The sequence below is a fragment of the Myotis yumanensis genome, unplaced genomic scaffold, assembly GCF_028538775.1.
Source record: "Myotis yumanensis isolate MYYU_CA2020_CCGP unplaced genomic scaffold, mMyoYum1.0.hap1 SCAF_17, whole genome shotgun sequence".
Lineage (NCBI taxonomy): Eukaryota > Metazoa > Chordata > Mammalia > Chiroptera > Vespertilionidae > Myotis > Myotis yumanensis.
This window is the reverse complement of record NW_027223768.1, coordinates 26022020-26035904: the sequence shown is the minus strand read 5'-3', so window position 1 is coordinate 26035904 and position 13885 is coordinate 26022020. Positions and strand designations below refer to the sequence as shown.

Below are 13885 nucleotides of genomic sequence, written 5' to 3'. Positions count from 1 at the left end.
ATGAATGTTTGCATGATATGGGAATTATATCTAAATAAAGCTGCTAAAAATTAATGCATTATAAGTGATTAGAGAAGTTTAAAAAGAACATTTTAAGATAGTTAGCATCAAAAAGCTGGCCTGATAGTCCATGTCCCTGGTCCTCTCTGATGCTTCCCCTTCCGTGGGTGTGTTGTTGGTCCTCCAAGGCTGGCTTCTGAGGTGCACATTTTCTGAGTGATTTTTATCACTTCCTTGTCAAGTTGTTAGACTTTGTCCTCTATGGTTATGTTTTCCCTGTATTTTAATTTTTGCCCCCACCTGCAAGCACACACCGTGCCCCAACCTGTAATGCAGGGGCCCAAAGCGTCACCTGAAAGGCCGACAGGTCTCTGTCAAATGCCGGGGACTATATCCCAGGACTCCTCCATTATTTCATCTAGCTAAATGCAGTAGCAGATATCAAAGGGCTTTGAAAAGTTGTAGTCAAGGTCATTAATATAATTAGTAATTATGATTATAATTAATGCAATTATTATATCCCATAACACACATTATTTCTTTTCATGTCAGTTGTATCACCCAACCGCAGGAATTTGTGTTAGAAACTATGAAAAGCAACCACATATAAGACAATGAGTCATAAAATGTCGCAGTTAGAAGTGACCTTAGAGATGTTCAAATCCAAGTCCCTCATTTTACAGTTCAGAAAGATAACCTGACTTTTCCAATGTCACTCTGTAAAACAGCCAATCCCCATTCAAGGCCCTTTTTGTCATTCTAAGCTGATCACTAATCACAAGTAAAAGGAAATAAAAAATGCTTAATGATTTTACACACACACACACACACACACACGCACACACACACACAGTGTGAGAGAGAAAATGTCACACCAAGATATTATTACAATCCATTAAAATGAATTAATAAACTAAGTTATTAATATGTTTTAACTTCTATTTCCTTCTTTATCTTCAAAAACACTTTAAATACTCTTAGATAACAGAAACACTTGGCCACTTCTCTCTAATCACAACGGAAACAGAATAGTTTTGCTGAATTATACTTACAATTAATTTTATGGAACCAATTTAATCATTTTCGTGTATTAATTCTAGAAAGATCTAATTTATTAGTCATCTCTTATTAGCATGCCAAGTTTCCCCCACTTTGAAACATGATTGCTAAACTATAGGAAAGTCAACTACAGCAAACTTTCCCATTTGGTAACAATTGGAATGCAGCATACCACAATGCAATTTATTCCAATAATTTTCATATCACATTGAAATATCATGATGATCCAGTTTCCATTTATGACTTGAGGCAATTTCTGTGTTCTGTCTGCAGCAACATCATTTCATAAGAGTCTTTTGGAGAAGAGCAAATTGTGGTGTTAATTAGAGAAAACAATTTTTACTTTGTTTTTTGGCCAACTTCAGATTTACCCCTACAGAAGAAACGTATTTAGGCTATTCCGAAATAACAAGTTTTGAACTGCATCAACATTGACATCTTGACATTTAATAAACTGAAACATTGTAAGACAGGAGGTGTCTTACTAAGAGAGAAAACACAGTAAATAACCATTCAATTCTTCACTCAAATATAAAGAATATTTCATCAATGTAGAAATGTTATATATATACATGTATATACATATATGTGTGATTCACATATATCAGTGGTTCTCAACCTTCCTAATGCCGCAACCCTTTAATATAGTTCCTCATGTTGTGGTGACCCCCAACCATAAAATTATTTTCGTTGCTACTTCATAACTGTAATTTTGCTACTGTTATGAATTGTAATGTAAATATCTGATATGCAGGATATATTTTCATTGTTACAAACTGAATATAATTAAAGCATAGTGATTAATCACAAAAACAGTATGTAATTATATATGTGTTTTCCGATGGTCTTAGGCGACCCCTGTGAAAGGGTCATTCGACCCCCAAAGGGGTCGCGACCCACAGGTTGAGAACCACTGATTTTATATATCTCACCCCAGAAGAGTAGGATAGGTTATTGTTTTCATCATCTGAAAGGGGGGAGGGGGAAACCCAGAAAATTCTATTTCCCCTCCAAATTTCCCCACAGCCAACTTTTTTTAAATAGTTGACAACTGACACATTTGATACCTAGCAATAATTTGAACTTATGTCTGTCAAATGCACAAGGAACAAACCTGAAATTCTCAATGTCAAGCTCTCATTGTAAAGAAGTTGTGTCAAGGTCTTCTACGGAAAAGAGAATTTCAAAGCAGGAAACGTATGGGAGAACAGTGGGGGAGGACTGTTAAGAAGCCACTGCTTTATTTCTTCAACTGGGCAGCAACTTGTGTTAATGAAACTCAGGTGGACCCTACACAGCAAGCCTCAGGACTCCCCTGGCGATGCTGCCCTCCACAATGACAATGAGGGCTCCTATGCGCCTCACAGAAAGGTGCCACTTTAAAGGGAAACTGGAAAAAAAAGTAAATCGGGTCCTGTTACAGTGGAGCCGCTGAAACCCACAGCTTTAGGGCAAAAAAAAAATAAAAAATAAGTAAAGTCCTATGGCTTCAGCTACCTTTACAGAGCACTGACCTACCAAATCACGTGCATTTCTACTGCATGAGCCACAGCCATAACGTTTATACCCATCTGTGAACCTAGCTAATGATGCAAAGATGAATAGATTCAGTAAAGCAATGAATGGTTTCTCTCATTCTCATCTCTTCCGTTCCACTAGTAGTAACTACGCCAAGCTTCCTTGACTCACACAGGTTTTTCCCATCTTAGCGGAGCGTTATCCTGCGCGTGCTCTCCACCTGGATGTTGTTAGCTTTGGAGGGATCGCGGCTGAACACCCCTGTTCAAATCTGCCTTTATCATTAAACATCCTTTAGCTCTAAAATTAAAAAGCCAGTAGACGCTGTTGCTCAAGACCGGACTGTGGGTTTCCTAACTCCACATAACGAGGTTTGGGGACCACCGGACCAGCTCCCTAAACAAGCCATCTGTCTACCCCATGGCTGAGACGTGAGCAGTAGCAGAGCCACCCCAGAAACCAAGCAGCAATTCTTTGTGACAACTATCTGCGGGCTACACATCTATCAAAAAGATTCCAAACTTCCCAACACTGAGACCATTTCATAGCATAAAGCACGATGCGATCATAAGAAATAACAAAGACATACACCCAGCCCTGTGGCTCAGTGGCTGAGCCTCGACCTATGAACCAGGAGGTCCCCGCTTGATTCCGGGTGATGTGGGCACGTGCAGGGTTGCGGGCTCCATCCCCAGCGTGGGGCGTGGAGGAAGCAGCCGATCAGTGCTTCTCTCTGATCATTGATGTTTCTCTCTCTCTCTCCCTCTCCCTTCCTCTCTGGAATCAATAAAAAGATTTTAAAAAAATAACAAAGAATGAACATTCCCCTTACCTGGATCATGGAAAGGCACCAAAGCAAAGTTGTAAAGAGGTCTTTTAGGTCTTTTCAAAGACGTCTCCAAAATTTTGGAAGCCCCTTCGATAACCTGAACTAAATCATCATACATGGAGCCGGTCACATCGAACACAAAAGCCAAGGTGGAGGCCCCCTCGGGAATGTCCTCTGCGCTGGCCTCCGACGGGGGGCTCGCGTCTTGAGCGAGGGAGGAATAGAGCAGAGCAAACAGGAATCCTGCGCGGACCGCGTCCCGGGAAATCATTTTCTTTTCTGCCTTTTCTCCCCCGTTTCCAGAGCGCGGTGCTTAGCTAACCTCCTCAGCCACAGACGGGGGTCTCCTCTCCCGGGAGCAGCTCATGAGACTCTGGAAACCTCTGTGCACTGGCCAACAGTTTGGAGCTGAGACTCGGACGGGGACAGGCACCGAACGCGGCTCCCTGCAGGGGCTGAGCGGCAGAGATGCAGCGCTTTTGTCTGGACGCAACTTCTTCCGTGGGCCGTCTCTGCCCGCGGCCCGGGTGGCGGGTGGCGGAGTGCGGGTGGCGCGCCCGGCCGGACCCGGGGGCGCACTGAGCCCGACGGCGCCGCGCCGGAGTCCCGCTGCCCTCGCCGCCGCCGCTCTCGCAGGGCCGGCCGCCGAGCCTCCCAACTTTCCACTGGCCGCCGCTCGCCCGGGAGCCGGGAGGAGAGCCTGGCTCGGCCTCGCCTCCTGATTGGCCCGTGCCGCCCCCCAGGCCCCCCGCCTTGCTCTGAAGCCCCGCCCCCCTCCGCGCGCGCGGGCGACTGCTCTCCGCACGGATTCGGGGGTCGCTCCGGTTCCAGGGAAGCGCTCCCCGGGTGCGCTCCGCTCCCACCCGCGCTGTTGCTAACCTACAAACACCAGGGGAAGCATTGGCTGTCAGAATGGGGGGCAAGGACCCAAACTGAAAGTCACCGCGCTAACGAGCACAAAGGGGGTGGGGGGGTCTTTTTCTTTTTTGTACGGCGCTGCTTCAGACACCTCTTCCACGGTTTCCCCCCAGAAGCCAGGACGCCCCAGCCCAGCTTTCGGCCCCTGGGCCCAGACAGAAGGGGGAGCTGGAAACTTTTCCACCAGGGCTGCAGCCTCTGTCACTCTTTGATGTCCTCGGGACTTTGGGGGTGTGGAGAAGAGGGAAGGAGGGAGCTGGATGGGCAAAAAGCGAGGGGAATGCGAAAGGAGCTGTTGAAGGAAGTGAGAGAGACAGCAGGAACTGGGGTGTCACTGATGGTAGTTGGGAAACTTGGGAGAAGGGAAGGGAGCTGGACTGGATACAGGATGGAAGCCAGGTAGGAAACTGATTTTTTTTTTTAATTTCACTGTCAAGATCCATGTTTGCTGAGCACCTTTAATCCTCCTTTCGCATGGTGAGGCAGAATAATATCCCCACTTCACATTTCCTCCCATAGAACTGCCATGTGCCAAGTCTCAGCCAAAAATCCATTTAAAAGGTGTTCCCCTCCGTGCCATTTTCTTGCTGATAAGTAAGGAAACCTCGCCCTGGAAAATACTACTAAGTTTTTCCGTTTTGTACTTATTATATACGTTATAATACTAATAACAGAGGTAAGAAGGTGGACAAAGAAAGTCAACCATCAGCTGAGGATTCTTTGCTTCATTTTCATAAAAACGTATTTCCTTCCTGGGAAAGGAGTTGTTGTCTGGATCCTGACACGTAAAGAGGGGCCAAGGGGCATCTTGGTCATGTTCCAGTGTGTGTTAGACCACCCATCCAACACCGAGGCAGCCCGAGGCAGAGCCAACTCCCAGGAGCCTTTTACAATCAGCAACTGTCTTCTCTCTCAGACCCAGTGGCTCTGGGGTCTGGGTTTATGATACCTATAAGTCATGTCACTTGAAGGAAGCAGCCTGGCCATTTGGGCTGAGTGGGAATATGAGAGGAGAGGGGGGAATGGACTTCCTTTCCAAGTAGTATTTAGAGAATGCTATTTGAGTAGCCTATTCCTTTGTTTATTCTAAAGGGGTTGCATTCTAAATCCTAGAGTTTTCACTGGGACCTGAGCTATTCCAGGTGCTCACGGGAGGTGGCAGAGCCTGGTGATTAAGAGTTCTGGGTCAGCTAGCCTGGGTTCAAAGCCCAGATGTAACACTTAACAACTGTATCTTCGGCAGGTTACCTGGCTTCATGCCTTCATTTACTCAGATGTAAATGGGAATAATGATTGTACCTTTAATCCTTAAGAAGGATTAAATGATCCATCTTAGAAAATGTTTCATATGCATTAAAAAGAATGTTTGTTATCGAGTAGATTACAGTGATGGCGAACCTATGACACGCGTGTCAGAGATGACATGTGAACTCATTTTTTTGGTTGATTTTTCTTTGTGAAATGGCATTTAAATATACAAAATAAATATCAAAAATATAAATCTTTGTTTTACTATGGTTGCAAATATCAGAAAATTTCTATATGTGACACGGCATCAGAGTTAAGTTAGGGTTTTTCGAAATGCTGACACGCCAAGCTCAAAAAGTTCGCCATCACTGGAGTAGAATGTTGTGTAAATGTCAATTAGGTCAAATTGTTTGACAGTGATAACTCAAATCTTCTGCATCTTTACTGGTTTCTGAGTACTTGTTCTATACGTAAATTGAGAATGGTATTGAAATCTCTGACTATAATTGTGGATTTGTCTATTTCTTCTTGCAGTTCTGTGTTTGCTTCAGGCATTTTGAAGCCCTGAATTTAGATGCATAACATTTAGGATTATCATGTCCTCTTGATTAATTGACACCTTTAAAATTATGAAGTTGCTATCCTTATTGCTGGTAATATTATTTGCTCTAAAATATACTTTGTCACCTGGCCAGCGTGGTTCAATGGTTGAGGGTCGACCTATGAACCAGGAGATCACAGGTTTGATTCCTGGTCAGGGCACATTGCCCAAGGTTTTGGTCTCGATCCCCACTGTGGGGCATGCAGGAGGCAGCCGATCAATGATTCTCTATCATCATTGATGTTTCTCTTTTCTGAAATCAATAAAAAATATTTTTAAAAATAAATACATAAAATATACTTTGTCTGATATAATACAGACATTATATCAGAAATAAATAGCCACTCCAGCTCTTTTAAATAGTGTAAGCATGACATGTTTTCCATCCTATCACTTTAAACCAATTTGAGTTTTATATTTAAAGTGTGTTTTTTGTACTCATACAATTGGGCTTTGCTTTTTATATTCAATCAAACAATGACTGCCTTTTTAAGTGAACTATTTAGACCATTTATATTCCATATGATTATGGATATGATCAAATCAATCATCTTTCTAATTATTTTCTATTTGTCCCATCTGTTCTTAGTTCCTTTTTCCATTTTCTGCCTCTGTTTAGATTTATTGAATATTTTTATTATTCCATTTATTTCCATTTTTAGCTCATTAGTGATAACTCTATTTTATCTTAGTAATTGCTTTAGGGTTTAGAGTAAACATCTTGGATTTATCATGGTCTTCAAGTAACATTATACCGCTTCATGTATACTATAAAAACCTCAGAATTGTATACTTGCATTACTCCTCTCCTGATCTTTTTCGCTATTGTCATCTATTTTATACTACTGTACTTTAAACCCCACACTACATTGATGGTACTTTTTATTTAAGTAGTCAATTAGCTTTTAAAGAGATCTATTTAATAAGAAGAAATTACTGTATTTACCCATGCAGTTACCACTCCTGGTCCTGTTCATTCATTCCTTCTGTGTAGCTCCAGATTCCAGCTGGTATCATATTTCTTCTCCCTGAAGGACTTTCTCTAGTATTTCCTGTAGTGCAGTTCTGCTAGTGATAAATTCTTTCACTTTGTGTGTTTAAGAAAGTCTTTATGTAACCTTGGCTTTGGAAAGATACCCTTTTTTGCTGGGTGGAGGATTCTAGGTGAACAGATTTTTCTTTTTCTTCCTGTGCTTTAAAGATGTTACTCCACTGTCTTCTTGCTTGCTCTGTCTGCAGTGAGAAATCGCTCATTTTTTGTATGAGCCATATATTTTTCCTCCTGATGCTCATAAGAGTTTTCTTATTGTCACTGTTTTTGAGCAAGCTGATTATAATGTGCCTTGTTGTGGTTCCCCTCATGTTTTTTGTACTTAGAGATTGTCAAGCTTCTTGCATTTGAGTGTGTGGTTTTCATCAACTCTGCAAATTTTTGGCCTTTATTTTCTCAAGTAGTTTTACCTCCTTCTCATTGGGGACCATGGTTCACATCTATGAGTCCACTTGAAGTGATTCTGTCTCACTGATGCTCTGTTAATTTTTGTAATTATTATTGTCTTTTCTCATGGTATTTCATTTTTTATAGCTTCCATAATTATTTCTTCAAGTTCACCAATCTTTTCTTCTCCACTGTCTATTGTGCCGATTCTCTTATTCACTATAGTTTTCATCTCAAACAATGTACTTTTCATCTCTAGAAGTTGGATTGGAATCTTTTTTATATCTTCCAGGTCTCACTTTAAGTGTATGAATATAAAAACTGATGGAATGCCTTTGATTGGTAATCCCAACAGCTCTGTCAGTTCTGTGTCACTTTCAATTGATCAATTTTTCTTTTTCTTACGGGTTCTATTTTTCTGCTTCCTTCCAGGCCTCGTCATCTTTAATTGGATGCCAGACATTGTGAATTTTACCTTGTTCAGTACTAGATACAGGTATTTTTGTATTCCTATAAACATTCTTGAGCTTTGTTCTTCGATAAAGTATGTGGAAACAATTTGATCTTTTGAGGACTTTCTCTTAAGATTTGTTAGATCAGACCAAAGCAGTATTCAGTCTAGGACTAACTATTCCCACTGCCGAGAAAAGAGCCTTCTGCATCCTCTACCCAGTACTCTGAATCAAGAGCTTTTCCAGTCTGGTCGGTGGGGACAGACCTATTCCCATCCCAGTGTGAACATGGGCACTGTCACCTTTCATCCTTTCAAATATTTTTTTCCTGGGCTTTGGGTTTCCTCACTTGCATATGCGGGTCAGTCTTCAGCTGAATATACTCTGGGGTTTTCTGTCTACCTAGCGTCTTTAGGTATTCTCACCTGCAAACTGGAGCTGTCTGGGTCTCCCAGTATTCTCAGCTCCATCTTCACTCAGCCAGCCTCTAGGCTCCACCTCATTTGCATAACTATACACCATGACCTAAGAAAGCTCTGGTGGTAAATTGAGACAATTAAAGGACTCATAGGACTGCCTGAGTTGTTACCCATCTCTCTGGAATCATGGTCCTGAGAATAAAGTGAAAGAATGCTTTGAATGCATTTAGCCTAGTGCCTGGCAATGTGGCAAGTACTTAATAAAAGTTAAGTATTATCAACACCATTATATTTCTTTTAGGATACAGCTTTGAAAGTTTGAACCTATGAGTATATTCACTGGGGGAAAGTGTTTTGGAAGAGACAGATGAATGGAAAGGCTATTTTATTTCTTGGCTTATAGAAGGCCTTTTGTAGCTTCACTAACATCCTGAAATCTAAGTGGGCGGTAGCACTTAAGAACATGTTTAAGGTCCACGGGCACTGTGTTAGAGAAAGACGGGTGACAAAGAAAAGGAATATCTAATGCCTCAAAGGCATGTATGTAGAGATACACATTTATCTTCTGTAATCCCAGTGTGTTTCTCCCCTTTACTCTCATATAACTGATGACTACATGATTTGGGGATGGAAGAGACAAATGTGGGCTCTTCCACGCCTTTTCAATAAAGTTTGATTTCTGTTGAAGTGCAGATCTCTGGGGACAAGATAGCCCCTTGGATAGAAATCTTATTTACATTCTAATATAAATGCGCCTCCGAAAGTACATTTGGCAGGCGGGCGGCCAACAATATCAAGAACGTAAATTGGGAGAAATTGGTTGGGTTAGGAAGAGGGCACGCCCAGGAATGGGGGAGGAAGGGTTGGGCAAAGAAGACAGTGATGCTTAAGTCAGAGTATTGCCCAGAAATAACAATATATCCTAGCCTTTTTCCTGCTTCTGTTATTAAAAACAGCCTCTCTGCGGTTGGAAGGAGTGCTCATCTGTGAATCTAATCTTGCTTTATCCACTAATTGTTTCATTTCTGTCACAAGCAGATTATACTAAACAATTTCTAGAATTCATTTCAGCTGTAACATTCTCTGATGGTCTTAGCCAAAGTGCCCCAGAAAGTCTGAGATGAAGGTCTGGGGTCAAGTTGACCACTCCTATAAAACTACCAGTTACTGGGTCCCCTAGAACTGACTGAAAGCCCCATTTTGGGTGTCTCAAGACCGTGAAGGAGAAAGGGGAGAAGGTGGGGTGAAGGGGAGAAGTAACTACCCATCAGCTCCCATCCTCACACTTTTGGGCCCCACATACGTGGGTGCTAATCTGGATTCCTTGGCATCCTGCTCCAGGGCATCAATAGAAAAGCCCAGGAAAGAGACAGGAGATACGTAGGAGACATATAAAGCAAGACGCAGTCAGGTTGCACCTGGATGAAGCTGGCTGGAGCTCCGTTCATATCCTGAAGACATAAAAAACACTGAAGGAATTTAAGCTGGAGGGCAAAAATATTAGAGTTACACTTCAACAAAACCATTCAGACAATGAGTGAGAAAAGGAATAAGGGAAACAGTTTGGGGAAAAGGGCGAAATGGAGTAGCCTGCAGTAACAATATTAAGGACATCAGTCATTTAAACAAATTGAGACTTACAGACATTTTAAGCAACTTGCCTAAGGTCAGTTTAATGAGCAGTAGAACCAGACCTTGAACCTGGGTAAGATGACTCCCAAATCCGTGCTCTTCCCTGCTTTGCAATGCTGCCCTTGGCTCTCAGGTATGAAGACATGAACAAAAGACAGAGCAACAGATAATACAAGGGGAGCCTGTGAGTGTGATATCAAAATTAGGTGGTAGTTTTCAGTTGCTTTTTATGAAAAGATCTACACAGGTAGTTCCAAATAAGCACTAGCTTAAAACACCTTGAAAGGCTCTGAGGACAGAGTCAGGAACAAGAAAAAAAGAACTTTTTCATTTACGGGGAAGCTGATACCTATCCTTGAGTTATCCTAACCCCTCCCCCATTCCTCTAGGCATTTCCAGAAGATCGTAGGAGGTAGGGGATTTAGAGTGGAGATTTACACACAAAGGTAGGCCCTGCAGGACATGCAGCGAGCTGTGGGACATTTTTGCAGTGTCATGCTAACAGCCACCAAATTAGCTCTCAGCTATCTCTGTACATATATTCTCAGCATTCATGTTATGTTTGGGTGGGGGAGTACATGAAAAGGTTATATATATTTAGAGAGAGAGAGAGAGGAAGGGAGAGATAGAAACATCACAGTTTGTTGTACCACCAATCTATGCATGTGCCCTGACGGGGGATAGAACCTGCAACCTTGGTGCAGTGGGACAACGCTCCAACCAACTGAGCTCCATTCCCAGCCAGGACTAAAAGGTGGTATTTTAAAAAATGGACTCCGGCCCATTTATAGCAAAATCAAGATTAAAATCCTCTCTCCAACTCAGTTTTCTCCCTTGAAAATTTTCTACCAGCCTGGAGAGGATAAGACTGCTCACCAGTTAAGTGTTTCAAGGGATCACCTCATTGTAACCATTCATCACCGTAGGCCTGAAAAAGCCTAGCCCAGAATCACACAGACTTAACAAGACTTCTGAAGGTGATTGCTGTAAAGTAGTGTGTACAGTCACCGCCTTGTTGTAGTTGCCTCCTGCAAACCACTAGACGGTTTGATGTTATCCCCAAGGACCCTTCCCAAAATGTCTGGTTCTATACGTAACGAGGCCCAGGATTATTTTATGTTGACTTTAGCACATTTCTACAGGGTACGTAACTTGCTATTGCAATTGAATTAGACGTACTTTTGCACCAACCATAATGGTTATACTTGGCACTGCTATGAAACTAAAAAAAAAAAATTTTTTTTAAATACAGTTATATTGTTTTTTTTTCCTCTTGTCTCCCTGAAGAAGGCAATAAAAGGACGGAAAACCATCGTGTTGTAACTGGAAAATTAATCACATCAAATATTCTCTTAGACTAATCAGGTTATAAGTCTGGAATTGGCTTATATAAAACAGATGTTTACATTCTTATTCTCTTTGGTACTAATGTCAAGAGAAGAAAGCACAGAATAACTATGCCATGGCATACTTTGGGGAATGTAACACTTTGCTTTTACTTTTTTTTTAATGGAGCCATGGAGCCTGTGGTCAGCAAGGGGGACAGCCAAAAAGGGGGTAAGCACGGGGGCCTAGTCTCCTGCTCCTTATATAGGCAAAACTCCCTGTTGGTAATGGAACAAGAAGCCCACTGCCGTGGGAAGAGGGAGCAGCCCGTGTACAAGGGAGAAGATGCAGGCCACACATGTCCAAAGGGAGCCTCCTTGCTCTAGCTAGTTTAGCTCAGTGGATAGAGCGTCAGCTTGTGAACTGAAGGGTCCAGGGTTCAATTCCCATCAAGGGCACATGCCTGGGTTTCGGGCTTGATCCCCAGTAGGGGGCGTGCAGGAGGCAGCCGATCAATGGTTCTCTCTCATCACTGATGTTTCTATCTATCTCTCCCTCTCCCTTCCTCTCTGAAATCAATAAAAATATATTTAAAAAATAAAACAAAGGGAGCCTCCCTTCTGGCTCAGCTGCTGTCCTAGTTTTCTAGGACTCTTGATTCTGGTTTGTGTTTCAATTGTGATCTTCTGTAGAAGGACCTCAGCGATCCACCCACTCCAACAATTAAAGACCAAAGGACCTAAAAGTGTGCCATACTACTTCAGGGAAAGTATTAAAAGCCTAATTGAATGCTTCATGGGCAAGAGGAGTTTGAACAAAGAATGTCTCATCTTCACCTTCTGGAAAATACGTTGAAGAAACTAAAATGTACCCTCAGTGACCCCTCTTGAGATGGCCTCTCAAACCTCCATCCTCTCTCACAGCAGCAGCTGTCCCCATAATGTCAGGGTCCAGGCAACATTCGCACACCCAGTCTTTTCTGTCCCTTTATCCCAATTCAAAAGCTAGAAAAGATTTTAGAGATCACTTTTCTACTCTGGGGCCTTCGTTTTACAGAGAGAAAACTGAGCCCAGGGAGTGACTTGTCCAAGAACTCATGAAATTTTCAAGTAGGGCTGGGAGTATATTTTGGACCTATAATTGTCACTCTTTCATCTTACCAGATGGACTAGCTAATATTTATTGAGTACTTACTATGTCGCAGGCACCATTTTAAGTGTTTTATATATAATAACATCTCTAATCACCTTTAAACTTTATTCCAAAGCTATGAGGTCGTTAATATAATGATTGGCATTTTACAGAAAAGGAAATTGAAGATGAAATTCATACCAACAAATTGGGTCATCTGTCTTCAGTCTCATAGCTCATCCTTTTTATTCTCCTTATTTGCTTCTAGCCCACATTTTACCTATAATTTTATGTTAAATTTAAAATTGTCATAATGAAAAAAATGTCATAATGAAACTATGACCACGTTATAGTATATTTCAAACTTCATCATTAATATGATACACATACTATGTTGGCCTTTTCAGGAAAAACAAACAATACTACAGTCTTGGTTCTTCTGCTTTGTGAATTACCCATGAAGCATTCTCTGGCCTTGATTGAGCTTTTCCTGCCCCTAAGCCTATAGCTGAGCTTTCTCCTTCCCTTACCAATTTAAACCAATTTTATATTTTTCCCATGATGCCATGAATTCCTTGAGAATAAAGGCTAAGACTGAGTCATTTCTATAAACACATGGTACCCAACACCCATGTTAAGAAATGTTAAGGAATTTAATAACATTTATTTAATGAGTTGCTGAATTCATAATTATTAATAACAATGATAGCAGTAATAACAACAACTGCCATCTAGTAAGTACTTAACACATAAGTGAGCTTATGTTCATTACATTTCATATTTACAGTAACCTTGTAAGATAAGTACTTCTATAACCATTTCAGAGACAAGCAAATTAAACTCAGAATATCAAGCAATTTGCCCAAGATTGGTAAATGGGCAAATCTATGTGGTATGCCTAGGAGAAAACCACAGGTCTTTCAGGACTCTTTCCAGTACACTTTATTGCCACCGTGCAAAATAATTCCACTAATCTCCTGAATATAGCATTTCTAGGATAATCAATAGTCTGTAGAGAAAGTTAAGGCCTACATAATTGCTTAGGCAATCTTGTATGTGAAACTTATCTTTACTTACCTCCAGAGAGATAATCGAAGAGTGAGAAGTGAGGACATTATAGCAAAAAAGTAACTTTTAAAAAAGAGTGGCTCTCTAAAAAGGGGAATAGTATGAAGCTGTGACTCCAGCCACTCATCTGTTTAGTAGAAGGAAACACCATCAGTCCTGTGACCAGTTCCTGTTAATCATAAAGGGCCCTGTGAAAGGGAAAGATCAGCCTTCTAATACAAATTTACTTGATAGTGAAGAAGATGA

General features: G+C 41.5%; 1 protein-coding gene across 1 annotated transcript in view; it reads right to left on the bottom strand.

Moving 5' to 3' along the window:
* Positions 1-3677, bottom strand: part of LOC138996158 (hemicentin-1-like) — a 163194-nt gene extending 159517 nt beyond the window's left edge. Inside the window, exon 1 of the mRNA XM_070397112.1 lies at positions 3410-3677. Coding sequence (XP_070253213.1) covers positions 3410-3677 — 268 coding nt within the window. The remainder of the gene's footprint in view (positions 1-3409) is intronic.
* Positions 3678-13885: the final 10208 nt, after the last annotated feature.